Genomic DNA, 26,102 nt, shown 5'->3' with positions numbered 1-26,102 from the left:
CCCAGAACCCTGGGACCATGACCCGAGCTGAAGGCAGAGGCTTTAACCCACTGAGCCACCCAGGCGCCCCAAATAAATAAATAATCTTTAAAAAAAAAAAAGCCCAATATCAAAGAGTGTGACAATTACACACATAGGCATCCTCACCCTCTATGGACACACGAATACAAAATACACTCACAGACACAGACTCTTGAGTCCCCAGAGGCTCTCCACCCTCCTGTTTCAGGAAGGGTGGCCTCCTCTGTATCTAGGCAACCAGACCCAGTTGTCAGGCCAAGGAGACCCCGAGGCAATGAGGTCTCCCGAAGAAGAAAACGAATTAGGACTTCTTTCTTCCCGAGGACACTGCCTGGCATTGGGTCACTCCTCGGTCCTCGGCACCCACAACGTGTCAGTGCTATGTGGTCCTGGGTCCCCGGAATCCTACTGGTGGCTTACCCCCCGCCCTTTGCTCTTTCTGGTCATCTACTAGAAAAGCAAGGAAGCACTTACTTGATTTGAAAGAAGGGAAGTTGGATGAGCCCATCTTGCAATTCTGCAGAAATAAAAAAGCTGACTCAAACCAAGAAAAGGCGGAGTGACTGAACTGGAGACAGAGGTCCCCGTGTCCCCAATCCACAGAGCCGCTCCCCACCCCGGGGGGCCTCTTCAGGGCTGCTGTCCACAGGGCCCAGATAAAGTTGTGGACCATACAGTAGCAATGGCAACCAGAGGGATGGGCAGGGGACACAATGACCTTGGATCCACACACCACGGGTTGAATGCTGTGCCAGTGTCTCTCTGGTACTTCCTGAGACCATTTAGTTAAAAGTGACAAGTCCCCTCATGTTTGAGGGACAAGTGGTTGATGAATTAGGTGAGGAACCGGTTCCATATGCAAAGGAACTGAAGCTTTCTCTATGCGGTTTCGTATTAGGGCTTGTCCCATTTGTGAACTCAGCAATCTGCCTGGTCACCCACCCACTTCCTAGCGGGGACCAGCGAGGTGCTGGGTCTCGCTAGGAGCAGAGCACCGCGGGGCCACCAGGGGGCGCGCCGAGCCGCCCTCTGCGGACACGCGGATCCAGGACGCCGGGCGCGGCCTCCCGCTGGCTTCCCGACCAGACCACGGAGCGGGTAGACAGTCTGTTCTAGGGTGTGGTGTGGGCGGAGTAGACCACCCTGAGGTTCGAAGATTCACTAGAAGGACCTGAAGAACAATTCCTGTTGTTTGAGGCTGCCTAGCCTGTGCTGCTTTGCTAGGGTAGCCCCCAGGAAACTGCTATAGGGACAGTCTCACAGATGTGGAACTCCCTCTGCATGGCTGCCTTAAGTTGTTCCCATTCTAATCCCTCCAGGGATCAGACTGATCCAGTGCCTACCTGCTGTGGCCCAAGGCCCCCAGGTAAACCAGACCACTCTTGCCAGGCAGGACTTTCCAAGGGCTCAGGGGCTACCCCTGCCCCCGCTTCCCACAAGATCCCAGACAAAGGCCAGGCTGGTCTTCAGGCTGATTCTTCGCTGCCTGCATAGCTAGGAAGCTAAGGTTGCACAGAAGCAGAGGGGCCCTGGATAGGCCTCCTTGATTCCCCTGTTGTCCCAGCTCTTCAAGAGACGCTTATGGACCCCACCCCTGGGAAGTGGTGACCAAGCTCCCCGCCCTCCTCTGGGCAGGTCTGAGCCTGGAAGCTTCTCACCAGAGCCTGCTAGGTAATTTGTGGGGACCTGGGGAGAATGAAAGTGTAGGGCCCCTCTGACAAAAACCAGGAAAAAGCCTTTTAGTTTCTTCCAGGGATTGTCTCTTGACCTGTGGCTTGGTTTGGTTTTGTCTTTACACTTAAAAAAAAAAAAAAAAAAAGGTAGTAAGAAACACACACGATAAAATTAACCACTTTATTTATTTTTAAAGATTTTATTTGTTTGGGAGAGAGAGAACAAGCCAGGAGACTGACAGAGGGAGAGGGACGGAAGGAGAGGGAGAAAACAGGCTCCCTGAGCAGGGAGCCCTGACCTGGGGCTCAATCCCAGGACCCTGAGATCATGACCTGAACCAAAGGCAGATGCTTAACCGACTGAGCCATCCAGGCACCCCTAAAATTTACCATTTATAATTTTCTTAAAGGATTATATTTATGTATTTGACAGAGACACAGCGAGAAAGGGAACACAGCAGAGTGAGTGGGAGAGGGAGATGCAGACTCCCTCCTGAGCAGGAAGTCTGACCTGGGGCTCCATCCTAGGACTCTGGGATCATGACCGGAGCCTGCCCTTAACCAACTGAGCCACCCAGCCGCCCCTGTAGGCGGCAGTTTTAATAAGCAAAGGGAACTTTTGTTGGAGCTTGTCTTGGGCTGCGGCAAGACGGGTGGGCCGTGCACCTTGTCCTTCCAAATCTTGAAGTTTGTATACGGGGAGGCCTTAACTGGGTTCAGTCACCTATACGGTACAGGTGTGCTCAAGGCTGTGTGTTCTCGGAGCAGCCTCTGGGAGCAGGAAAGGTGTGACCCTCAGGCTTGACTGGGGGCGGGGGTGGGCAGTGTAGACATTTACAGGCATATGGGGCTCCCACCTCTCAGCAAAGCTCAGACCCTCTCTGTGCCCAGGTGGGGCTTGGGGGTGGGAGTGGGGCTGAGAACCTGCCCTGGGGGTGAGAGGTGGGGGAGGGGGAGGGTGGGAGAAGCTTGTGATCCAAGGTTCCAGTTTCCCCCTCCGGAGCTCCTCATCCCATGAGACTTCACTTACAAAACACAAATTCAAATCTAGCGGCGCTTGGGTGGCTCAGTCAGTCAAGTGTCCAATTCTTGATCTCAGCTCAGGTCTTGACCGCAGAGTTGTAAGTTCGAGCCCCAGGTCCTTAAAAAAAAAAAAAAATCCTTAAAAAAGAAATAAAATTATTAAGACTTTCAAGGTGGTGACCCCAAGTGTGAGGCCCTTCTGAGTGCAGGGACTATGGGTCCCTGCCGGCTTCTCACTGTAGAGTTGGGAGCGTGGGTGGGCTGCAGACACAGCCCCAAGGCTTGTTGGGGAAACTGGGTGCTCTTGGAGAGCCAGAGGGCATTGGGTGTTGGGGGGCATGAGGCATGGTGCCTGCGGACAGGAGTCAGGTGGGTCCTGTTCTCCCCTTTGTCCCCAGCCCTTGCAGGGAGTAGATGGTGCCTGGTGAATGAATGAATGAATGATTCCTGCCCCCAGCACCTCACCTGGAGCCCTTCCTCACCCATTCCCCCTGAAAACCCCACTGCCAGGGCTGCCCTCCCCCGAGCCCCAAGCCAGGCTCCTTCCCTCTGTAGGCAAGCCCTGGGTCCTTTCTGCCTCTACTTGTTCATCTGGGAAAGGAGAAGTTGGAAGAAGGGATTTGTCAGGACTTCACAGTTCCCTTCCTGAGGTTCCTCTTCGGTTGACGGTCACTACCCTCTTCTTCCCCCAAGAACCTTCCTGTCTGAGCTTCCTTCTGGGACAGACAGGCACGTTCAGACGGACTGAGGACAGCCCCTGGGACCATGGAGATGCTGTTGCTGCTGCCCCTGCTGTGGGCCGGTGAGTGGGCTGAGGGCCAGGGGTCCCCAGGAGCAGGGGGCGGTGCTGGTCCTGACACGGCTGCTGAGCCTTGGTGTCCCTGCAGGATCCCTGCAGGGGGATCCGGGGTATGAGCTCCGGGTGCAGGGCGCAGTGACGGTGCAGGACGGTCTGTGCGTCCATGTGCCCTGCTCCTTCTCCTACCCTGGGCTCGGCGCGAACAACGCTACACATGTTTACGGCTCCTGGTACCGGTTAAAGGATAATCCTAGAGCGGCAGTTCCCATGGCCACAAAGAGCCCAGTCAGAGGGACGAAGAGGAAAGGTCTCCACCTTTCCGGAGATCCTGGGGCGGGTGACTGCTCCCTGAGCATCACGGATGCGCAGAGGCGACACAGTGGAAACTATTACTTTCACCTGTACAGAGGTCTCATGAGACACCGTTACAGAAGTAACAGGCTCACTGTGCGTGTGACAGGTAGGGAAGGTCCCCAAGAGCCAATTATGGGGCGGCGAGGGGTATGTCCTCAAGGGCAGCAGCAGAGCTGCTCATCTTTAATGGGGAGAAGGTAGCACGGTCAGGTCAGGGTTGGGGTGAACCTGACCTGTTTCAGAGGCATACATGGGGGTCCCCTCTGGGGTCCGGACTCTCCTTCTCTCCTCTCTAGCGCTGACACAGACCCCGGATATTGAGGTCAAGGAGCCCCTGGAGTCCGGCCGCCCCAGCCACCTGACATGCTCTGTGCCGGGGGCCTGTGATGGGGCGACACCCTTCACCATCTCCTGGATGGGGGCTGCCCTCAGAGCCCCGGGACTGGACTTGGAGGCCTCTAACTCCTCGGAGATCCTGCTCACCCCCCACCCACAGGACCACGGCACCAACCTCACCTGTCGGGTGACCTTCCCCAGGGCTGGTGTGAGCACCCAAAGCACCATTACGCTCAATGTCTCCTGTGCGTGCAGGGCCTGGACTTGGGTACCTGCGGGGTGGATCGGGGAGGCTCAGAGGGGCTGCAGGGAGGACACAGGGCTTGTCTGTGTCAGTTCCCATTCCTGTTTCTCCTGGGGATGGATGGCAGGGGAAGGGCCAGTTCCAACCCCGTTCGTTACTGTGTCTCTCTGTTCCAGATGCCCCACAGAACCTGAGCATCACCATCTCCCGAGGAAACTGCACAGGTGGGTCGGGAGGAGGGCCCCCTCCCTAAGGCTGGATGGGAGCACATCCCCCCAGCAGAGCAGAGCCTGGAGCTCGAAGCCAGCCTGGGAGGGCCAGGTCGACACACAGGGAGAGCGAAGCTGGGAGGCACCCCCTCCAGGATCTTTGATTACTATTCATTATATGCAAAGCCTTTTTGTCAAATACAGGCAAGTTACAAAGAATCACCATCCAATGAACACCTTGGTACTCACCACCCCGGTTAAGGTGCCTGGGGCGCCTGACTGGCTCCATCCGTAGTGCCTGCAAGTCTTGATCTTAGGGTATGAGTATGAGTCCCGCACTGGGCACAGAGCCTAAGAAAAAAAGAACAGCAACCCCACCTTTGGAACCCCCTAAAATGTTCCTTCCTAATTTCGGCCCTTTCCATCTGGCCTCAGAGAGAGCCATTACACTGGACACTGTGTCACCATCCTTTCTCTAGATTTTACTTTATTTTTTATGAAGGTATAATTGATGAATAACTTGCATCTATTTAAATCGTACAAGTTGAGACTTCACAGATGTAGATTCGGTATACGTTTACACTGCCAAAGGAGGCACACGATCCAGTTAATTAACACATCCATGTACCTTCTGTTTTCTTGTAATTTTCCTAAACACGTGTCTGGCTTCTTCCACTCAGGACAACATGATCAAGGTTCATCCCTGTTGTAGCGCGGGTCAGAGGTTCACTCTTCGTTAGGTTGAGTATTATTCTGTTGTATGGAGAGACCACCGTCTGGCCGTCCGGCTGTCCGCGGATGGACATTTGGGTTATTTCCACTTCGGGGCTCCTGTCAACAGGGCAGCTCCGAAAATTTCCATACAGGGATCTGCTTGACTCTCTGCTTCCACGTCTTTGGGATCTACTCCTGGGAGTGGATTTGCTGGGTCATAGCCCCTTTGATTATTCTGATGGGACGTCACCCCGTGTTCTTGACATTGCTCCATGTTGCTGATGGCTGTAATTTTTGCCTCTCTTTGTCTGTAGGTATCATGTCAGTTTCACATTCCACTCTTTCTTTTTTTCCTTTAAGATTTTTATTTATTTGACAGAGAGAGGGAGAGAGATTACAAGTAGACAGGCAGAGAGAGAGGGGGAAGCGGGCTCCCACGGAGCAGGGAGCCTGATGCGGGACTCGATCCCAGGACCCTGGGATCATGATCTGAGCTGAAGGCAGAGGCTTTAACCCACTGATCCACCCAGGCACCCCTCACATTCCACTCTTGATGGGCGCTGGAGCTGTTCACAGGTTTTAGTTTCCATAATAATGCTGCTTCGGATATTTCCCTTGTGAACAGAGGAGCATTTCTCTGGGCTGTACCCCACAAGCTGTCGAGCACCTGATTTCTCAGCGATCTTGTGACAATGCAGATGTGACTCAGGAGGCTCGAGGGACCTCTGGTTCTGCATTTCTACCCTGCTCCTGGAGGGTGCCAGTGCTCTGAGGAACAGGACTATACATTTTATGTCCAGAAGCCAAACCGTGGGGCCTCAGGGAAGTATATTTTCAATGCTCCTAGATAAGGCTGCCTTGAATAGCTCTGGAAGGCCACATGAGAAACTGGCAATCATCATTGCCTTTGAGGAGCAGGATTTGTTGCCTGCCTCCCTTGTGAACAGAGGAGCATTTCTCTGGGCTGTACCCCACAATCTGGGGAGTCCGCATGGAAGGGAGACTTCGTTCTGAACTCCCCTTCCTCCTTTGTGAATTTTAGAACACACAGTGTGGTTGCCCTTCTCCTGAGACAAGGGGGGAAGGTGGGGAAAGGAGGCGAAGAGGTAGAGGTCACGTCCTGAAGAGCCTTGAGGGGTCTGGTACTTGAATTTTGGATACTTGTGAGCGAGGGGTGTTCAGCAGTTCGGGATAGAGAGGGGGAAGTGCAGTTAAGGGCACTTGCCTTGGGGCACCTGGGTGGCTCAGTCGGTTAAGCGTCTGCCTTCGGCTCAGGTCATGATCCAGGGGGTCCTGGGATCAAGCCCCGCATTGGGCTCCCTGCTCAGCAGAGTCTGCTTTTCCCTCTCCTGTTCCCCCTGCCTGTGGTCTCTGTCAACAAATAAACAAATCTTTGAAAAAACTAAAAAAGAGCCCTCGCCTCGAAGCGGTCAGTGTCCATCAATGGATGGATAAGCACAAGGCGGTCTGTCCATGCGATGAACTTGATTCTGCATGAACAGGAGCGAGGCCCTGGCAGGCGCCACAAGGCTGGAGAACCTTGGAAATGTCATGCCCTGCAAAACTAGCCAGACTCAAGAGCCCCTGTGGCATGTGATTCTACTTAGCCCATGTTCAGAAGAGACAGATCCACAGGGACAGAAAGTTAGGTTAGGGGTTGTCAGGGGCTGGAGGTTGGGGAGATTAGTAAGGGGGGAGACAGCTGGGGGAGTGCAGGGGGCAGTTTTGGGGGGTGATGAAAACATTCTAAAATTGATTGTGGTGAGGGTTACCCCACGACTCTCTGTAAGTGGCGTGTGAATGGAATTGTCTGATACATAAATCATATCACTGTAACGCTGCTTGCAAGACTACGTGTAGAGATCCCTTCCCAACTTAGGAGAAATGGAGGAGGGAGAAAAGGACCAGGGCTTTGAAGCCTCTGGTCTGGACTGAGTGCAAGTGTGCTCTCTCCCTCTCTGCCCCCAGAACTGAAGTACCCAGGGAAGGGCTCAGCTCTTCCAGTCCTGGAAGGGGAGACTCTGCTCCTGGTCTGTGCTGCTGACAGCAACCCTCCCGCCACCCTGAGCTGGGTCCAGGGGAGCCGGACTCTGGGCCCCTCCTGGCGCTGGGAGCAGGGGCTCCTGGAGCTGCCCCGAGTGGAGCTGGGCGACGAGAGCAAATTCACCTGCCAAGCTCAGAACCTGCTGGGCTCCCGGCAGGTCTCCCTGCATCTCTCTGTGGTCTGTGAGTGTGGGGACCCCTGGGGGCAGGCTGCCCAGGGCCTGGGGAGCAGCGGCACCGCTGACCCTTCCTCTTTCTCCCGCAGACCCCCCGCGGCTGCTCAGCCCCTCCTGCTCCTGGGAGGGCGAGGGGCTGCACTGTAACTGCTCCTCCCGAGCCCAGCCGGCCCCCACACTGCGCTGGCGGCTGGGGGAGGAGCTGCTGGAGGGGAACCACAGCAACGCCTCCTGGACTGTCATCTCCAGCTCTGCAGGGCCCTGGGCCAACAGCTCCCTGAGGCTCAGTGGGCCACTGGGCTCCGGCCTCAGACTCAGCTGCGAGGCCCGGAATGCACATGGGAAACAGAGCGCCGCTGTCCTGCTGCTCCCAGGTCCAGGAGCTGTGGGGGGCGGGGGGAGGGCAGGGGGGCAGAGGTGTAGGAGGAGGGAGTCTGGAACCTAGAAAAGACAGTCTGGGGGTGGGGCTGGGCCAAAAGGGAGTGGGTGAGGGAGAGGAAGGGTGGGGGGCAGAGTCCTGGTGTTCCGCTAGTTGGGGACCAAAGAAGGTGAGAGCCGGAGGAGGGGGCACCAAAGTCCTGGGGCTTGGAGGTGGCTCACTGGCAGCCCCACTCACCTGCAGGGAAGCCGGAGCTTGAGGGAGGATTCGTTCTGGGGGCCATCGCAGGTGCCGGTGTTGCTGGCCTGCTCAGTCTCTGTCCCTGCCTCATCTTCTTCATGTGAGTGTCGCCTCTGGGAGAAAGGGCGAGGGCATGGGGCGGAAGGGGTGTGAGTCCTGGGGTCCCAGGCATCCCCAGCTGGAGCAGCCCAGATGGTGCCGAGGCTGTGAGAACTGGGGATCCCGGCCATGCCCATTCTCACGGGTGGACAGGCTCTGTACGTCCCCTCAGTCAGCCTCTTCAGTGGGCATGGCAGTGAGTCAGCAGGGCTGCTGACGGGTCCTGGCCCCCCCTTCAGGGTGAAGATCTGCAGGAAACAGGCTCCCTGGCCTGTGGCTGGTGGGACGGATGCCACCCACATGCTGGGTTCTCTCTCCTGGGTGAGTGATGAACCCTCCGTCTGTCAGGATGCTATCTGGGCACCACCCCAGGATGGTCACGGCCACACCCCTCTAGACGACTCAGATGGTCATCATGCCTCAAACAGGCTGTTGTTCTCTGGTCCCCGTGGACTCAATCTCCCAGGCCAGCAACCTGGGAGTCACTCTCCCCTCTGCTTTCTGACTCACCTTGCAGAGCCAAAGACCACCAGAATCTGTCTGTCTTCCTGTGTTCACTTGGACCCTCCCTATCCCCACCTCATCTCTCCCTGGACCCCAGGCCTGTCTTCCCCTCCTTCCTCTCTCTCCTCCCCGACACAGGATGCCAGGGGGTCTCCCCAAAATAACTACAAAATTCAGGGGTCCCCAAACCACTCTCAGATTCAACAGCTCACCATAAGTCCTCCCAGAACTCACGAGGACCTGTTATACTCGTGGCTAGTTTATTTCAGGGAAGAGAATAGATCACAGCAGCTGAGGGGAGGGCCTCTGGACTCTGCCACGGGGACTTCTGTAAAAGAACCTTCCAGGTGTCTCTCCCCGCGGAGTCCCATAGACAGTGCTGATTTTTCCCAGCACTGGTGTGTGATGAGAGGCAGGGGTGTGGGGTGTGGGCAGGGGGGCGGTAATGCCACCAGGGAAGCTCACCCTTGCCTTGTGTCCTGGGTTTCTACTGGGGGTCGGTCACGTGAGTATGGAGCACCTGTATGACTGACCTTTGTTACGTGGTCTCCAGCCCCTCTAGAGGTCAAGCTGATACTGTGTGGCCCGAGGTCCCAGGTGAACGGAGATGTTCCCATCAGACAGGGCCTTCCACTGGCTTAGAGCTTCCCTCCCAGGGGCTGGGGCAAAGGGTCAACCCTTTCTTCAGACACACTGGGCCTTTTACCACACAACGTCCTTTGCTTTTAGGGTTCATGTTATAATTTTGTAATTGTGTTTGCCTGAACTTCTGAAATACTGGGTGGTCCCTGAGGGCAGTTCAGCTCTGAACAAATCCCTGTCTTCTCACACCACCCACCCTAATCCTGAGCATCCTATCACAATTTACTATTAGATAGTTGTCTAATTGACTACTACTAGAATGTCAGCTATCCCCACTGTGAGCTAGCTGGTGTAACGGACGATGTCTGCCCTGTTCCCCCACCAAAGAGCCAGGGCCTGGCAGGGCAGACACTGGGACCAGAGAGACCTGGGTGTTAGTCTTGGCCCTACCAACAACTCAGCGTGTGATTTGGGGGATATTTACTTAGCTTCACTTTCTCCACCTGATAAATGGCGATAACCTTGTCTCCTTAATGGTTTAAGGAATTAAACCATTAAGGAATGAAGGATCTGGGAGCTTGGTAACTGATTACCAAGGGCCAGGCATTACTATTCTCAAATATTTATTGAATGAATGAATGTGGGCGCAGCCAATGTTTGTGGAACGAATGGATGAAAGACTAAGTGCTCAGTTTCCAGGTTTGCTTGTGGATCCTCCTTGCCGTCTGCCAGCTCCCGTTATCCTAACTGGACCCCCTTTCCCCCCCTCCATTCAGGGTTACCAGCCAGAGTATCCGGGAAGCATCCCCTTAGCCTGCCCGCCCCCAGCCGTGGCCCCGCCCACCTTGGAGGAGGAGTCCGAGCTCCATTACGCCTCCCTCACCTTCCACGGGCTAAGGCCCTGGAAGCCTCGGGACCCGGAGGGCTCTAGCACCACCGAGTATTCAGAGATCAAGATCAGCAAGTGACACATCGGGGGGACAACTCCTGAGAGAAGAGTCTTTCTTCCATGAAAACAGGTTGCCAACTAGTGAGCACAGCCCCCTGCTGTGGTTATGGGCAGAACGGGCTCAAAATTAAGCCCTGGCGCCAATTACCAGCCCGAGCTCGAACAAGTCACTTTACTTCCCAGTCGCCCCCTCTGTAAAGTGGATTCAAGAAACCGAACTCATAGGGTTGCTGTGGGAGCGGTGAGGGTGGCAATGAATATGACGGGTCCAACAAGGGGGCAAGGGCAGAGAGCACCTTGGCGGAGCTCTCGCCCCTTCCCAGGGCAGCCCGCCTGGTGTAAGGGTCCGCTCTGAATGGGGACCACTCTGCAGGGATGTTCTAGCTCCAGAGCTCCTCCCCGCCCAGCCCCGGGGCGCTTCCTCAGGAACACTCTGAGCTTGCCTCCTGGGAACCCAACTTGTGTATTTTCACCACAGAGAAAATAATTAGCGGATTTTCTGAAATAAACGACAGGTTATCTAAATTATATACCTCTTCCTTCATATATCCCGGAGGTTTTGGTTCTCACCAGTGTCTTCTTTTTGAATTGGCTTGTAAAATTCCTTGCAGTTTTGGTCTATGTTCCATTAACATTGCAATATTGTGTTGATCTTAGGGGCGCCTGGGTGGCTCAGTGGGTTAAAGCTGCTACCTTCAGCTCAGGTCATGATCCCACGGTCGTGGGATCGAGCCCCGCAAAGGGCTCTCTGCTCAGCAGGGAGCCTGCTTCCCTTCCTCTCTCTCTGCCTGCCTCTCTGCCTACTTGTGATCTCTGTCTGTCCAATAAATAAAATCTTTAAAAAAAAATATTGTGTTGATCTTAAAATAAAAACTGCCAGCTCCTTTACCAGCAAAAATGGATTTACTGGGGGAATAAAAGAGTGCTGTGAACCAAAAAAGCCTAAACAAACCAAAAAACCTTCTCCGGAAACTGCAGGCAAGTCTGAAGAACAAAGCAGGAGCACGCATTTATGGAGAAAAAAGGCAGGGAGGGCTCTTATAAACTAAAAGTCCATTGGAGTAAACTGGGAGTTGGAAGTATACTGACTTCTTATTGGCTGAGCTGTTGGGGGGCGGGGTGGGAATAAGGAAAGCCGGTCTTCCCGCCCTCTGGGAGAGTGGAACACATTCCCGTGCAAGGTCCAGTGTATTCAAGGTTAGGTCTGTCTCTTCTTGTAGGGTCTGCAGTTGATTCTGCTTGTAGGGCATCAGAGCTCTCCCTTCTGAAATCACCCACGAATGTCCATTTACTTTTTTTTATCCTGTTGTGTCTATTAATGAGAAAACATGCTCAACCTTAGCATCATGATCCAGTACAGTGTCGGGGGGCACCTGGCTAGGTCAGTCAGTGGAGGGAGTGACTTTTGAACTCAGGTTCGTGGGTTCGAGTCCCACACGGAGTGCAGAGATTACTGAAAAATAAAAGTCTTTAAACAAAATTTCAATGTGTCAAATTCCATCCTTCATGGCGCAATTTGCTTTGCCCTTCTTCAGGATTATGCGGCATCTCCGGCTCAATGAGTTTTAAAAATAGCGTCTACCCACAAAATAGGAGCAGTGCTCTTATTTCTTATTCCCATTTTCAACACCCTACAGGGTGATTCCAGTTGTTCCGTGCTGGTATTTAGTTCATGTAAAAGAATAAAATTCTTTAGGGATTAAAATCGTTTTGTAGGGGCGCCTGGGTGGCTCAGTGGATTAAGAGTCTGCCTTCGGCTCAGGTTATGATCCGAGGGTCCCAGAATCGTGCCCCGCATCGGACTCTCTGCTCAGCGGCGAGTCCGCTTCCTCTTCTCTGCCTCTCTGCCTACTTGTGATCTCTGTCTGTCAAATAAATAAATAAATTCTTAAAAAAAAAAAAAAAACACCCAAAAAAGAATAGCCTTGATAGGGGCGCCTGGGTGGCTCAGTCAATTAAGAGTCTGTCTTCTGTTCAGGTCATGATGACAAGGTCCTGGGTTGGAGGCCCTCCTCCCAGCTCTCTGCTCAGCAGGGAGTCCGCTTCTCCCTCTCCATCTGTGCTCACTTGACCTCTCTCGATCTCTCTCAAATAAATAAAATCTTAGGGGCGCCTGGGTGGCTCAGTGGGTTAAGCCGCTGCCTTCGGCTCAGGTCATGATCTCAGGGTCCTGGGATCGAGTCCTGCATCGGGCTCTCTGCTCAGCAGGGAGCCTGCTTCCCTCTCTCTCTCTGCCTGCCTCTCCATCTACTTGTGATTTCTCTCTGTCAAATAAATAAATAAAATCTTTAAAAAAAAATAAAATCTTAAAAAAAAGAATCACCTTGACATGTAAAGAGATACATTTTTCATAGATTTTAAAAAACACATTCAAGAATTTTTTTTTAAAGATTTATTTACTTATTTAAGAGAGAGAGAGGGAGAGAGAATCTCAACAGACTCCATGCTGAGTGCAGAGCCCATGGTTGGACTATTCTCACCACTGTGAGATCACGACCTGAACTGAACCCAAGAGTTGGACTCTTAGTTGACTGCCCCACTTGGGCGTCCCAAGAAGTTAGTGTAAATACAGAGCACTTAACACTGTTCTTTCAATTTGCATAAATCTGCTGCTAAACAGATATTGGAACTCATAAGGAAAAATAAAAAATAGGCTTCCCAACATGGATTATTATTTTTTTTTAAGATTTTATTTATTTATTTGACAGAGAGAGATCACAAGTAGACAGAGAGGCAGGCAGAGAGAGAGAGAGGGAGGCAGGCTCCCTGCTGAGCAGAGAGCCCGAGGTGGGCCTCGATCCCAGGACCCTGAGATCATGACCCGAGCCAAAGGCAGCGGCTTAACCCACTGAGCCACCCAGGCGCCCTTTATTTGTTTTTTAAAGGCTTTATTTTTTAAATTTTTTAATTAAAAAAAGATTTTATTTATATATTTGACAGAGAAAGGCACAGCGAGAGAAGGAACACAAGCAGGGGAGCAGCAGAGTGAGAGGGAGAAGCAGGCCATCCGCCAAGCAGAGAACCCGATGTGGGGCTCCGTCTGAGGATCCTCGGATCATGACCTGAGCTGAAGGCAGACCCTTAATGACTGAGCCACCCAGGCACCACTATTTTTATTTTTTATTATGTTCAATTAATTAACATACAGTACATTAGCTTTGTATTTTTATTTTTTAATTATTTTTTAGTATTTTTATTTATTTATTTGACAGAGAGAGAGATCACAAGTAGGCAGAGAGGCAGGCGGGGCAGGGGGGAAAGCAGGCTCCCCATCAAGCAGAGATCCCAATGTGGGGCTCGATCCCAGGACCCTAAGACCATGACCTGAGCAGAAGGCAGAGGCTTTAACCCATTGAGCCACCCAGGTGCCCCTATTTTTATTAAAAAAAAAAAAAAAAAAAAAAAGATTTTAAGTAATCTCTACACCCAGCATGGGACTTGAACTCACAACCCTGAGATCAAAAGTCACATGCTTGGGGTGCCTGGATGGCTCAGTCGTTAACCATCTGCCTTCGGCTCAGGTTGTGCTTCCGGGGTCCTGGGATAGAGCCCTGCATTGGGCTCCCTGCTTAGTGGGAAGCCTGCTTCTCCCTCTCCCACACTTCCTGCTTGTATGCCCTCTCTCACTGTCTCTCTGTCAAATAAATAAATAAAATCTAAAAAAAAAAAAAAAAAGTCACATGCTCTACCAACTGAGCCAGCCGGCGTCCACATGGCTTACTTTAAAAATCAAGAATTTGGGCAGGTTTTTTTTTCAGAATGAAAATGTAATTTCAGCACTTCAACCAAACTGAGGATTTTCCCAATGTTATTTGTTCAAGAGAGCCACTGGGGAGATTTTGAGAGAGAACTGAAAAATACTGCGCAGTAACAAGTGGCAACAATCCTTTGATCCCACAGTTGTAACAGCATAAAGGGTAAGTCAGAAACCAATTTCCTGACACTTTAGTGTCGGTAGAAGAGCCAACAGGCTGTTTGAGCCGCGTTGAAAGGCAGGACAACCAATGCCTCCCATATGTTGCTTCCAGAGCATGCCGGCTCTGAAAAAATTCTGTCTACTACATCTTCCATCAACAGCCATTATCATTTGTATTTGTAGTGTCTCCCATCAAAAGCAGTGAAATTCTGTCAACTTCCAGCACAGCGTGAAAAATAAGACAACAACAGTCCCAACATGGAGTTGCTTATGTTAAGCTCCAGTTTCCCTAACCCGGGCATGCAGTTTCAGCTCACCCAGAAGCAGAATCTGAACTGAGCTGTGCCGGAATCTCCTGATTGGTGCTAGTCAAGTACTCTGCCCGACAGACCCCTGAGGGAAGGCGACCTTGCAACGGGCAACCTGTTTTGGGCCTCCTACAACTTACTGCCCTCTTCTGCCCATAGAAGTCTTTCACTTCGGCTGTTCCCTGGAGTGCCTTTCCCTTGGCTCCATTGGTTGTTGCCGGAATCATGAATCACTAATAAGAGCCAACAAGATCTTTAAAATTTGCTCGGTGGAGTTTTGTTTTTTAATCTCAGTAAGGGAGTCTCTGTGAACATTTGCTATTGTTTTTGGGGTCTCATCTGGGAGGGATTCTACTTGTACTAGTCTTAGAATCAAGCTTTGATCACAAGAAAAATACTTTGTAAGTCAAGGGAAATGGGTTAGTCCTTCCCAGCTGCCTCCTGGGACCCCTCTTGGAGACGCACTACATACCTGCATTTACTGAAGGTATCCTGTAGTAAAAATTAATTTTTTAATTAACTCATTTAAAAAAAATTTATTTATTTGTTTGACAGAGATCACAAGTAGGCAGAGAGGCAGACAGAGGGAGAGGGGGAAGCAGGATCCCTGGTGAGCAGAGAGCCTGAGGCAGGGCTCAATCCCAGGACCCTGGGATCACGACCTGAGCTGAAGACAGAGGCTCTAACCCATTGAGACACCCAGGCACCCCTTTATTTTTTAAAAGATTTTATTTATTTATTTATTTGAGAGAGAGAGAGAGAGAAGGAGTAGAGGGAGAGGGTGAAACAGAGGCCCTGCTCAGCAGGGACCCCAGTGTGGCGTTCAATCCCTAGCCTCCGGGACCATGACCTGAGCTGAAGGCAGATGCCCAACTGACTGAGCCACCCAGGTGCCCTGTAGTAAAAATTACTGAACAACAACAACAAAAACAAAGCAAAACAAAAAACCCACCACCAGCCCCTGCACCATAAATATCTAATCAACTCTGGGCCAGAGTTTCACTTGGAGGTAGAGGCGAGGTGTAGAAGACAAAGAATGGGCACCAAAATCTCCCCATAGGCCCGCTCTTCCTCCAGCCATGGCCACTGCCCAGGCCTCATGCTCCCCGGGGGCAGCTGTGCCTGCCTCCTCCACCATCGCTCTATCTAGGCTCTCTGTCAAGGTGTCTCCCCTACCCTTGGTCTCCATCACAGCACCGCGCCTTTCCTCCAGGATGTGGAGCACAGCCCCAAGCTGTCGTCTCACTTGATGGCTTCTCCTTCCACTTGATTGGAGGGTCTGTAAACTCAAGGACCTCAGTGTGTCTTGTTCATCAGGATCCTCTGAGAAGCATGATGAGTGTCAAGATATGGCTGCTGAATATGTTTCATAAAAGGATAAATGTATGGAGGAGGAAGGTACATGGATGGGAGAATGAGCAGATGGGTGAAAAGGAAGAAAGGTGGGTGGGAGAGTGGATGATGGAAAAGTATAGGAAGGTTAGATGGATAGATGGATAGATGGAAGAATGACTGGGTGGGTAAATAGATGGACGGGTGAATGGAAGGATGGATGAATGGAAGGATGGATGGAAAGATGGATGATGGATGGATGGAAAAAAAGATGGATGGAAAGATGGGTGGGTGGGTGGATGGATGATGGATGGATGGATGGATGGGTAGATGACTAGATAAATGGATGGGTGGATTGTTCATTTGTATAAATGTAAGAATGGATGGCTGGGGGGTGCCTGGGTGGCTCAGTGAGTTAAGCCTCTGCCTTCAGCTCAGGTCATGATCCTGGGGTCCTGGGATCAAGTCCTGCATCAGGCTCTCTGCTTGGTGGGGAGCCTGCTTTGCCTCCGACCTGCCTACCTCTCTGCCTACTTGTTATCTCTGTCAAATAAATAAATAAAATCTTAAAAAAAAAAGATTGGATGGCTGGAAAAATGGACGGATTGAAGCATGGGTGGGTGGATGGATGGACGATGGATTGATGGATAGATGGATGGATGAGTAAATGGATGGGTAGATGGGTGGATGGATGGATGGATGGAAAGATGGGTGGGTGGGTGGATGGATGGGTAGATGGCTGGATAAATGGATGCGTGGGATGGGTAGTTGGTTGGATGAATGTAAGAATGGATGGCTGGAAAAATGGGTGGTTGCCTGGAAGGAGGGGTATCTACATGAAACTTTGGATAGAGGGATGAAAGTTTGAAGGGATAGATAGATGGAGAAAAAGAGAAGGTAAACTTTTCCAAAGAGAACTCTTTTTTCAGACATCTCCAGTGAAACAATTTATTACTGAAGCATAGAGGTGCTAAGAGTAGCGGGAAGGGTCTCACCCCCTATCATGAGTTTAGGGGTCTTCTCTGTCTGCAACCCCAGTGGCTGGTGGGAGATGATGGCTGAAAGGACAGGACAGTCAAGTGCAGGAGTTCACATTATCTGGAGCCTAACTGCTGGGTTCCCTGATGCTAGGCAAGACTGAGTCACAGTATTGCTTAAAGTAGCAGTAGGCGTGCACATTCAAGGGATCCTTCTAGAAGCGTATCTGATACTACAGCAGGCCTTGAGTCACATTTCTTGTTTTTGTTTTTATTTTTTTGTATTTCAAACCTTGAGTCAAAAGTTCTGGAAGACAACAAAAATGGCTGTTAGTGTCCTAGTCATTCAAGGAGCACCCATGAAGTCCCTCCTGTGTGACAGATGCTTTATAGAGACTGGCGATACTCCCATGAACAAGAACCTTTGCTGGGGTGATGATGCGGAAGCAGGGGTAGAGATGCTTATTTGAACGCATGCTTCCTTCCAGAAGGGGATGGGGCTGTGTGGAAAACAGGTGACGTGATGAGAGGGGGTGGAGAGGTACTTCCCTGTGGTAGTCAGGGAAGGCTCGGGTCTGAGAGTCAATAATGAGAAAGAGCCAGTCATTCAAAGATGAAGGGGGAAAATGGGAATGGTAAGTGCAAAGATCCTGAGGTGGGATCAAGCTTGGCCTGGTTTAGAATCTGAGGAGTGGACAGTGTGGCTGGCCCAGAGTGGGGACTGAGGGGTGCGAGGGGAGTGGGGGAGGTCAGCCTCATAGGCCAAGGCAAGGAGCTGCCATAAAGCTGAGATGGGATTGATCTTTCAGTTACCTCGAAGTCACCAGGCTTTTTGAATGGCACCTCCTCACTCAGTTCCTAACTGTGGCACAAACCTGCTCCTCAAGGGACTTACTCAGTTTCAGACCCCAAACTGCAATGATCCTCAAAGGGGCTGTTAGGTTTTTGTTTTGTTTTGTTTTAAGATTCTATTTGTTAGAGAGAGAGAGAGCGCACTCACTCGTGCCCAAGTAGGGGGAGGGGCAGAGGGACAAGCAGGCACCTCGCTTCGCAGGAAGCTCCATCCCAGGACCCGGAGATCACAACCTGAGCCCAAGGCAGGTATTTAACTGATGGAGCTACCAGGCGCCCCTACATAAAATCTTTAAAAATAAAATAAAATTTCCATTGTACTGGGGGGACAGGAAGGCACTGCAGGACTGGCCAGCGACAATACAAGGATGGGTATATATGGGTGGCATCTCTGCGCATCTGGTCAGAGAGCGGAAGGCGAGATTGCAGACACAAGCCAGAGGAGACTATGACAAGTGACTGTGCCCCTGGGAGATCCCGGGAGGAGGAGGGAGGCAGAGACCTGGAGGAGATGGACTAGGGAGGCTGGCCACTGCCTGGAGGGACAGGGTGAGTGGGGGAGAGGTGTGGAGCAGGGTGTGGGGTGTGGGGCTCCCTGACAGCTGTCTGCTGAGCTGGAGATACAGGAAGCAGGCGAGGCGTGTGGGTGGACAGGGTCACACCTTCACTTTCAGACAGTCTCTGTAGTGGCCGCCGGCTACGTGTCTCCGGGCATTGAGTGGTGTCCCGGCCACCACCTACTCGATGCCAGCAGCACCCTTTCCCCACTCGTGACAACACCAAGGGTCTTCAGACACCCCCCTCCCCAGGGCAACATAGCCTCTCTCTGAGAACCCCTGACTGAGACAGACACTGAGCTCTGATTCCAGCCTGCCATGAAGACAGAAATCACAACGCCGTGAACAGCAGAGGGCACCGGGGAAGCTTCCCTTCAGAACACGTCCATGCAGCCTTGCCAGAACTAACTCGCGAGTGAACTCGGCTATGTCGTTTTGACCTCCCCCAATTTCTGTACACCCTCCCAGGGGCTAACGGGAGTGCAGATGGGTACACGGCTCCGACAGAGAGCAATCCAGTGCTCGCTTTCCAAGTAAGAACCCCCTCCACAGACACACGAGTGAGGCCCGTGCACTCAGGTGTTCAAGCTTGTAGAACAAACATGCGGGAAACCAAGCCAATGCCCAGCCTCTGGTCATGAGGAGTCGCCTTCTAACCCACATGGGAATACGGTGCAACAAGGTTGTGGACTTTCTGTGTGGACAGGGAAGAGCCAGGTGTGGTGGGGGCACAGAGCCAGCGAGGTTTGCCATGGGGGCGGGGGACGGGGGTTTGAGAGCCAACCCAAAGGAAAGTAGAGGCTACAGGGGGCTGGTGGGATGGACAGAGACACAGACAGAGGGATGAAGAAAGATGGAGAGAGCGATGGCATCTTGATACTATCTTCCAGGCCCTGAATCTGGTCATGTCTAGAGCTCCCCCCTTAGGAGTTTCTTGTTACAAGAGCCAATGAATCCCCCTTTTCCTTAAAGCCAATTTGAGTCAGCCTGGAGCTACTTGCCATTCCCGAGGACTGGAAGATTCGAGAACCCCACAGAAAAATCCAGCATCTCCCTGGGAAGTTGGTCCTGGAGTAATGGCTTCCGGGAAGCAGGGTTGGGGGCATGGCGGGGGGGGGGGGTTCAAACTCACAAACTCCTTCCACCAGAACCCACCTATGGAACCATCTGGAGGTCCACTGGGTCATAGGCTGATGACCGCAGATCCCGTAGCAGGTCTTCTAGACTGCTCCTCAGCATGTTGTAGGGCGGCTTCTCATCATACTCGAGGGTCATCACCACCTTCATGTACTCCTGCAGGGTCTCTGCAGTCAAGACCCCCGCCACCATGAGAGAGGCCTGAGAGTGGTCCTAACTCGAACCCAGAGCCTTGAGGGCTGTGCCCAGTCTCCGCCATGGAATTGCCTGGAACTGAGGCCTGGAATTGCCTCAGGCACTTGGATTAAAACTTTTTTTTTCAGTAAAACATCCAACATATGTAACAATAGAGCGGTATCATGAGCCCCCTCATGGGTATCATGAGTCTACCCATCGCCCAGTTTCAACAACTACCAGCTCACAGCCAATCTTGGTCATCAAAACCCCCGCCACTTCCTGCTCTGGTCTTGGGGTAAAGCAAATCCCAGCTAATTATATCATTTTCCTACAATCATTTAGGGTGTCATCTCTAAAACAGGGGCTAGCAAGCTTGCACTGGAAAGTGCCAGAGGATGACAGTTTTGCCTTTGTGTGTGTGTGTGTGTGTGTGTGTGTTTGGGGAGGTATCTGTGCGACCCCAAAACAGCCACAGACAACTCGTAAGCTGGTGGGCACGGCTGTGAGTGAGGCAAGACAGGTCTGTTTATGGACACTGAAGGCTTATTTTAGATGAGTTTCATGTACCATGAAATGTTCTTCTGATTTTTTTTCCCCGCAGCTATTTATTTTTTTAAGATTTTATTTATTATTTGAGAGAGAATGAGAGCACACATGAGCAGAAGCAGGGGTGAGTGGGGGGAGGGGCAGAGGGAGAGGGAGAAGGTGACTCCCTGCTGAGTGCGGAGGCCCCACTCCCCCAAGCCAGGGCTAGATCCCAGGACCTGGGATCATGACCTGAGCCAAAGGCAGATGCTTAACCAACGGAGCTCCCAGGTGCCCCTTCCCTCAGTTATTTCAAATTATAAAACAAATTGGGGCACCTGGGTGGCTTAGTTGGTTAAGCATCGACTCTTGATTTCAGCTTGGGTCAATAATTGCAGGGTCCTGGATCGAGTCCCTTCTTGGCTCCTTGCTCAGCGGGGAGCCTGCTTCTCCCTCCGCCTGCTGCACTCCCTGCTTGCACATTCTCTCTCCCTCACTCTCTAAGTAATAGGTTAAATCTTTAAAAAATAGTTTTTTAAAAAAACGAGAGTTCTGTAAGACAAAACCAGGTGTACATGTGTTTATCTGTGTTTGCTTCATACGTAGAGGAAGCCCTGGCAGCAGCTTGGAGGAGTGCAGCCCTCCCATCTGTCCCTTTGTTAACATCTGCTGCTGCCCCCAGCATGAGGCAGAGCTACTTGGCCACCTGTTGAGTCTGGGCTGGCCTTGTGACTTGCTTGAATGTGGCAGACTGATGTTCTGGGACTCCCATAGTCTACAGCTTCCCCTCTTGTTCTCTTGGAATGCTGACAGGGCTTCAGGAAGAAGCCCAGAGTGGAGGCCTCCCAGACCTGCTGGTGATAAGCCAGCTCCAATTGCCAGACAGGAGAGAGGAGCGCTGAACAAGCCGGCCCTGGTCAAGCTGCCAGATGGTGGCATCGGCACGCGTTCCCCTGCCCTGTGGGGCCAGGAGAAGAATCACCTGGCAGAACCCAGTCCGTACCACTATCTCAGAGAAATTTTCTAGGGAAATATAACATTGTGTGTGCGGTTGCATATATGCCTTGTGTGCACAGAAACATATTCAGAGATGCCTCTGTATTCTTCAGGGGAGATTCTGGTTTTATGAGAACGGGCATAGATGCGTATGTGATTTGGAGAGGTAACACTGGGTTGGACACAAGTCACCTGTCCCCACCACAGCCCCCACCTCAGGACATACCTGAGGGACAGATCCAGCGACTGCACTGTCCCACGAGGGTCTCTGGGTTGTCAAGAAACCTGACAGGACAGAGGTGTATGCAAGAGGTCTTTTAGGGAAGGGAGAGAAAACTTTCAAAGCAGAATGTCTAGCAGGGGTATGCAGACCCCTGTGATCTGTGGGAGTTATGCTGGGTAGCAGGACCTGCCAACACCCCATCAGTGAGTGCTTTTAGGGGAAACACAGTCCCCGGCTCCTGCGAGGTTCTGGTTACAATGTTTTCATCGTGACCTCCATGCTCTCTACTTAACTTTATCTTATGTGTTTAAAGATAACTTGCTTACTATATTGTTGATCTAGCCACACTGAACTCACAGGCAGCAGCACCAAAACCTAACACATGTATTTTCCCTGTAAGGCTCATCCCAGTGTTCTTACACCTTAGGGAACCTTGACAGCTCTTCAGCATCAAGCCTGGGACCATTTTAAATGGTGAGATCACCAGGAAAAAGCACAAAAAATCTGGAAAAAGTGGCATTAAATGGACCACTTAAAGGAGCCTTGTTTATAGTGTGAGATTCAAAGCGAGAAGGCAGAACATCGCCTTTTTTGACCTCACCTGCGACTGTGCGCATCAGACAACTCAAAAATTTCTCTCCTCTGTGTGTGTCTGTGAATGATCTGGAAAGTACTGTGAGTATGGATTCTGTGGTCACAAATACCTTTTGGTGAAGAGGCAAATTCACAAACAAGGAACCTCTGAATTATGAGGACTATCTTCCTCTTTATAAATGCACACATGTATTTGTGTACACTCTGTCTCTCTCTCTTGGCCAACTTGAGAAAAGCAGAAATTCATCCACTTCCTTTGTTCCACCCTCGCAGTCCCAGCCCACTGTATCCTCTCTGGCCTGAATCACAGGCCTGGCTCCCCTCTATTTGCATAGTGCTGGCTGCTGTCCTTGTCTCCCCCAACCCCAACCCAGAAGTCTCCAAGCTCTACCCTCCTACTCCCCAACCCTCTCTGACTTATCCCCTCTCTCTCCAGTTCAGGCCTCATCCTCTCTTCTGGGACCTCAGCCTCTTCCCCAGCTTTCTGGCCTAGTTTCTATGTTTCTATGCCTAGAACTGACTTTGCCCCTTCCTGCTCACAGCCCTCAGGGGACTCCCCAGTGCCCTAGCATGCAGGGCTGCCAGCCCCTCTGGCCTTGTCTCTCTGACTTTCTCTTCTGATCTCATGCTCAGGCCACACCAAGCCCCTTCTGGTTCCCTAAGCACCCACTTGGCCTTGGCATATCCTTCCTGAGTGCCTGGGCACTGTGTGCAGAGTCCACAGATGCCCTGAGGCAACTGTCAAAGACACAGGAAGGATCAGGCAGGTCTGACTCTCATCTCTCCCGGCAGCCTCAGGATATGTGTGGCGAACTGCTGAGGGATGGCACCAAAGAGCTGTGCCCCTCACATGCCATAGATTGCACAGCAACCCTACCACTGGCTGTCGGTGTCTGTGGGACCTCCCGGCCCAGCCTGCAGCCTTAAGAGCAGGGACCAACTCCCACCGGCACCTGGGCTTTCCCAGAGGGGATTTACACACCAGAAAGCCTTGAAGAATCAAAATGCCTCTCCTAATTCTTTTACTCATTCATTCCATCATGAATTAGACTGTATCAAAAAATGAATTAATGTTGAATACATGGAAAAAGGCCATGCACACCAGGAAGACACCCTAGAGAAGTTCCAGAAAATGTGCATGTGGCAACATCACCCCCTCGTGGACCTTTGTGTTACTGCTTCAGGTCTTGGGACCCAGGCTTGGTGCGGAGTCTATGATGCACCCATCACCACCATCCCCATCCCCTTGTGGAGTGCCTTGATGTCTGAAACACAACCCTCTGTGGTTGTGGTTGGGATCTGGGGCTCAGGGAATGAACTGTTACTCACACTCCAGTCATCTATGTTAAAGTTATTACTAGGACATATCTTATTTACGCTGTACTAACTTGGTGAGTGTGGAGCCTCTAAGGGAAGCACTCACTGATGATCTCTGGTGAAGCAGAAGGTGGCAGAGTTGTGCAAAGTGGTATAGGGCTGTTCATAAGAGTCAGAGGAAGTAGTGGAAGGGGGATTCAACCCAGTGGAGCCTCAGTGGGTGATTTCACCCATGACAAGTGGTGCCCTCCGCTTATTCACATTTGGGTCTCCAGCATTTCCCAGCACAAGGACTGGCACATAAATGCCCTCTGGAAACAGGTTCTGGATGAATGAGTAGTTCATTCATGTGCTGTCTTATCTGTGTAGAAATCTTGCCTCTCTTGTCCATCTGGGAAAGCCCTCTGCTCTGACACCAGATCAGGCATCTCTTGGGTCAAGGCACCCAGTGGCCTGAAGCCAGCTAACCTGCCTCCCCTCTGCTCCTGTGATGTTCCTGGGGCTGCTTCCGCCCTCATGGGCAGCACCTACTTCCTGCCCAGGCGTCTCCTCCCAGCCTGGGAACTCCCCAAGGCCAGGGCCGCATCTGCCTGACCTGTGTGTCCACACTGAAGCCTGGGCCTGTGAAGGAAGGCTCACACATGCTTTCCTTGTTCATTGGTTCAGCAACTATTTCATGAGCACCTGCTGTATGCCAAGTGCTGTGGCGGGAGCAACACAGTGAAGGGTGAGCAGATGCAGTCCCTACCCACACAGAAATTTGGCTGAAGGTGGCACCATGGAGCAGTCTCTATCTGCTGTCCACTGTCACTTCTCCCCTTTAAGGGCAGAACCTCCAGGGTCAGCAGCCGCAGGCTGGAAGTGTGGCTTTGGGGTGGCCATGTGGCCAAGAGATGCATGTCATTGCCAGTTCTGTCTCTCAAAAGCAATGAGAGATGGTGCCCGCAGAGCCAGCCCCACAGGAGGACAGATGCACATTGGAGAGGCCAAGGCTCTCCTCTCGAGAGGCGAGTAAACATCTACCTCGTCTGAGCCACTGTGTTTTGGAATCTCCTCGTAAGAGCAGCTCAGCTTTGTCCTTAATGTAACAGAAGTGTGTAAGGGGCAGTTTATAGGCTCCGGGCACACCAAGACCTTTAGCAGTTGGGCCCAATGCTCCTACTGCTGCTGTTACCAATTCTGTGACTTGTTTTCTCCTGGCTTGGTTTAAATATGGAGAGCTACTGGAAAACTAGAAAGGAAGTACAAAAATAAATTCTGACAAAAATAGGGCAATGGGCTTCTGGTGGGTTCTGAGGCTGGCTTCTGGGGCAGAGGTTGCCTGTGGAAGCCTGGGAGCCCAGGAATTCTATCTCTCTCTCTCTATGTTGCTCTCTTTTTCTGGAGAGGTCAAGGGCATATCAGTGCCAAAGTGAGATATCCTCCTCATCTCACTGTCCTTCTGGAGGCGATTCACCTGTCACCACTGCCATGAGACCTGTCTGGACCATTAAACCAAAAGGAGTGGTGTGTGTCTGCACCCTGACAGTTGGCCTGGTGGGTACCCAGGGCTCTGGCCCATTGGTCCCAACTAGTCTGGCCTATCACATTGTCTGTGTTTCACTCTTCATCTCTTTACTGCCTGTCACCTCCACTAGTATAGGAGTTCCGGAAGGCAGGGATGTTTGTCTCAGTTATTCCTATATATCCAGGGACTAGACCATGGTGTGGTGCATAATAAATGCTCAATAAGTATCTGTTGAGTGAAGGAAGGCTGCATCCAAGCCACCAATCCATCTGTGATAAGCCTCCCACACAGCTTCATGTTGAAAGAGCCTTCTCCAGAGTCAAATGGCCTGGCTCTGAGTCTAAGCACCTCTCCTTAGTAGCTGTGTGACCTGAGCTGATTCCCTAAGCATTCTGTGCCTCAGTCATAAGAGCATTTATCTGAGTTGTTCTGAGGATGATACAGAGTGCAGTGTCTGGCACAGACAAGCTGTCCTCCCGTGGGTCATTACAAGCAGGACAGTGTGGAGGGGGGCAGATCCCTTCCTCTGACTGAGCACCACAAGAGGAAAACTGATGCACTGGGGAGTGAGTGAGCAGAAATCTGAAGGACAAGTAGATTCAGGGCATGCGACAGTTCATGCCAATCCCACACCCACCCAACAGCAACATCATGGCTTTTTCAAGGATCCAGACATATCCAAACAAACAAATTCAAGAGCAGTATTCGGAGGCAGTGAACTAGCAATGTACCTAAAGTTAGAAAATACAGCACTAAGTGAAAGGAAGCAAGGAACAGAATGACATTTAGAGCTCAGTACCATTTATGCAAATTAAACACATCGATCATAGATTGTTCAAGGTCACAGACATGTCTGTAGTCATTGGAAAGCAGGAGTCAGAAGCAGTAAACTCGATGCACGTGTGACAATGCAGTTAAAGTTGACGAACAAGGTGCTGAGTGAAAAATGCCAGAAATAAGTGAGATTTGGAGCAGAATAGTATTTATGCAGGTCAAACACACATAGTGCTGCCCCCACCAGGCGAGTTAAGGATACAGATACACTTAAACACAAGTATCAGCAGAACATATATTAAGTATGTTTGAGTGTGTGTCCATGGTTGAGAGAAGATGGTGGGGGGTTATAAAAGGGAAACAATAGAACAAGAGAGAGGCTCAGCATGAACTAGCGACACGGCACACAGAGAACTGAGAAGCACAAAGGACTCGATGTCCTTCTCTGGAGTTTTCCCTCCTCCCACCAGGCACACTTTCCTTGGATAATCCCATTCTTTCCCAGGTCATCTGCTGACAACTCCTGAGCTAGCAATGAGGTCTGAGTTTCTAGACATTCCTGCAC

General features: G+C 51.5%; 2 protein-coding genes across 6 annotated transcripts in view; one reads left to right on the top strand and one right to left on the bottom strand.

The window, feature by feature from the left end:
- The first annotated feature begins 3,429 nt into the window (after nucleotides 1-3,429).
- Nucleotides 3,430-11,193, top strand: SIGLEC11 (sialic acid binding Ig like lectin 11). Of its 2 annotated transcripts, none has more exons than XM_082710218.1 (9): nucleotides 3,430-3,519; nucleotides 3,605-3,976; nucleotides 4,167-4,451; nucleotides 4,627-4,674; nucleotides 7,342-7,599; nucleotides 7,682-7,966; nucleotides 8,215-8,311; nucleotides 8,550-8,631; nucleotides 10,173-11,193. In XM_082710218.1, the coding sequence occupies exons 1-9, from the start codon at nucleotides 3,483-3,485 to the stop codon at nucleotides 10,362-10,364; spliced, it is 1,656 nt and encodes a 551-aa protein (XP_082566344.1). In that variant the 5' UTR covers nucleotides 3,430-3,482; the 3' UTR covers nucleotides 10,365-11,193. The 2 variants fall into 2 exon arrangements, with proteins under 2 accessions (XP_082566344.1, XP_082566345.1); XM_082710219.1 differs by having other exon boundaries at nucleotides 3,442-3,519; nucleotides 8,550-8,738.
- Nucleotides 11,194-15,309: 4,116 nt separating this feature from the next.
- VRK3 (VRK serine/threonine kinase 3) overlaps nucleotides 15,310-26,102 on the bottom strand; it is a 33,808-nt gene continuing 23,015 nt past the window's right edge. For 3 of the 4 annotated variants that reach the window (XM_082710214.1, XM_082710216.1, XM_082710215.1), the window contains exons 13-15: nucleotides 21,349-21,407; nucleotides 19,443-19,591; nucleotides 16,822-17,185 (exon numbers count right to left, since the gene is read on the bottom strand). In XM_082710214.1, the coding sequence (XP_082566340.1) occupies nucleotides 19,443-19,591; nucleotides 21,349-21,407 (208 nt within the window). In that variant the 3' untranslated portion in view covers nucleotides 16,822-17,185. Of the gene's footprint in view, nucleotides 15,893-16,821; nucleotides 17,186-19,442; nucleotides 19,592-21,348; nucleotides 21,408-26,102 lie in introns of those variants that run through there. The other variant, XM_082710217.1, reaches the window with a different exon arrangement.

Source organism: Mustela nivalis (genome assembly GCF_964662115.1).
Source record: "Mustela nivalis genome assembly, chromosome: 18".
NCBI lineage: Eukaryota > Metazoa > Chordata > Mammalia > Carnivora > Mustelidae > Mustela > Mustela nivalis.
Note: the sequence above shows the minus strand (reverse complement) of the source record. Positions and strands in the feature narration are given on the sequence as shown.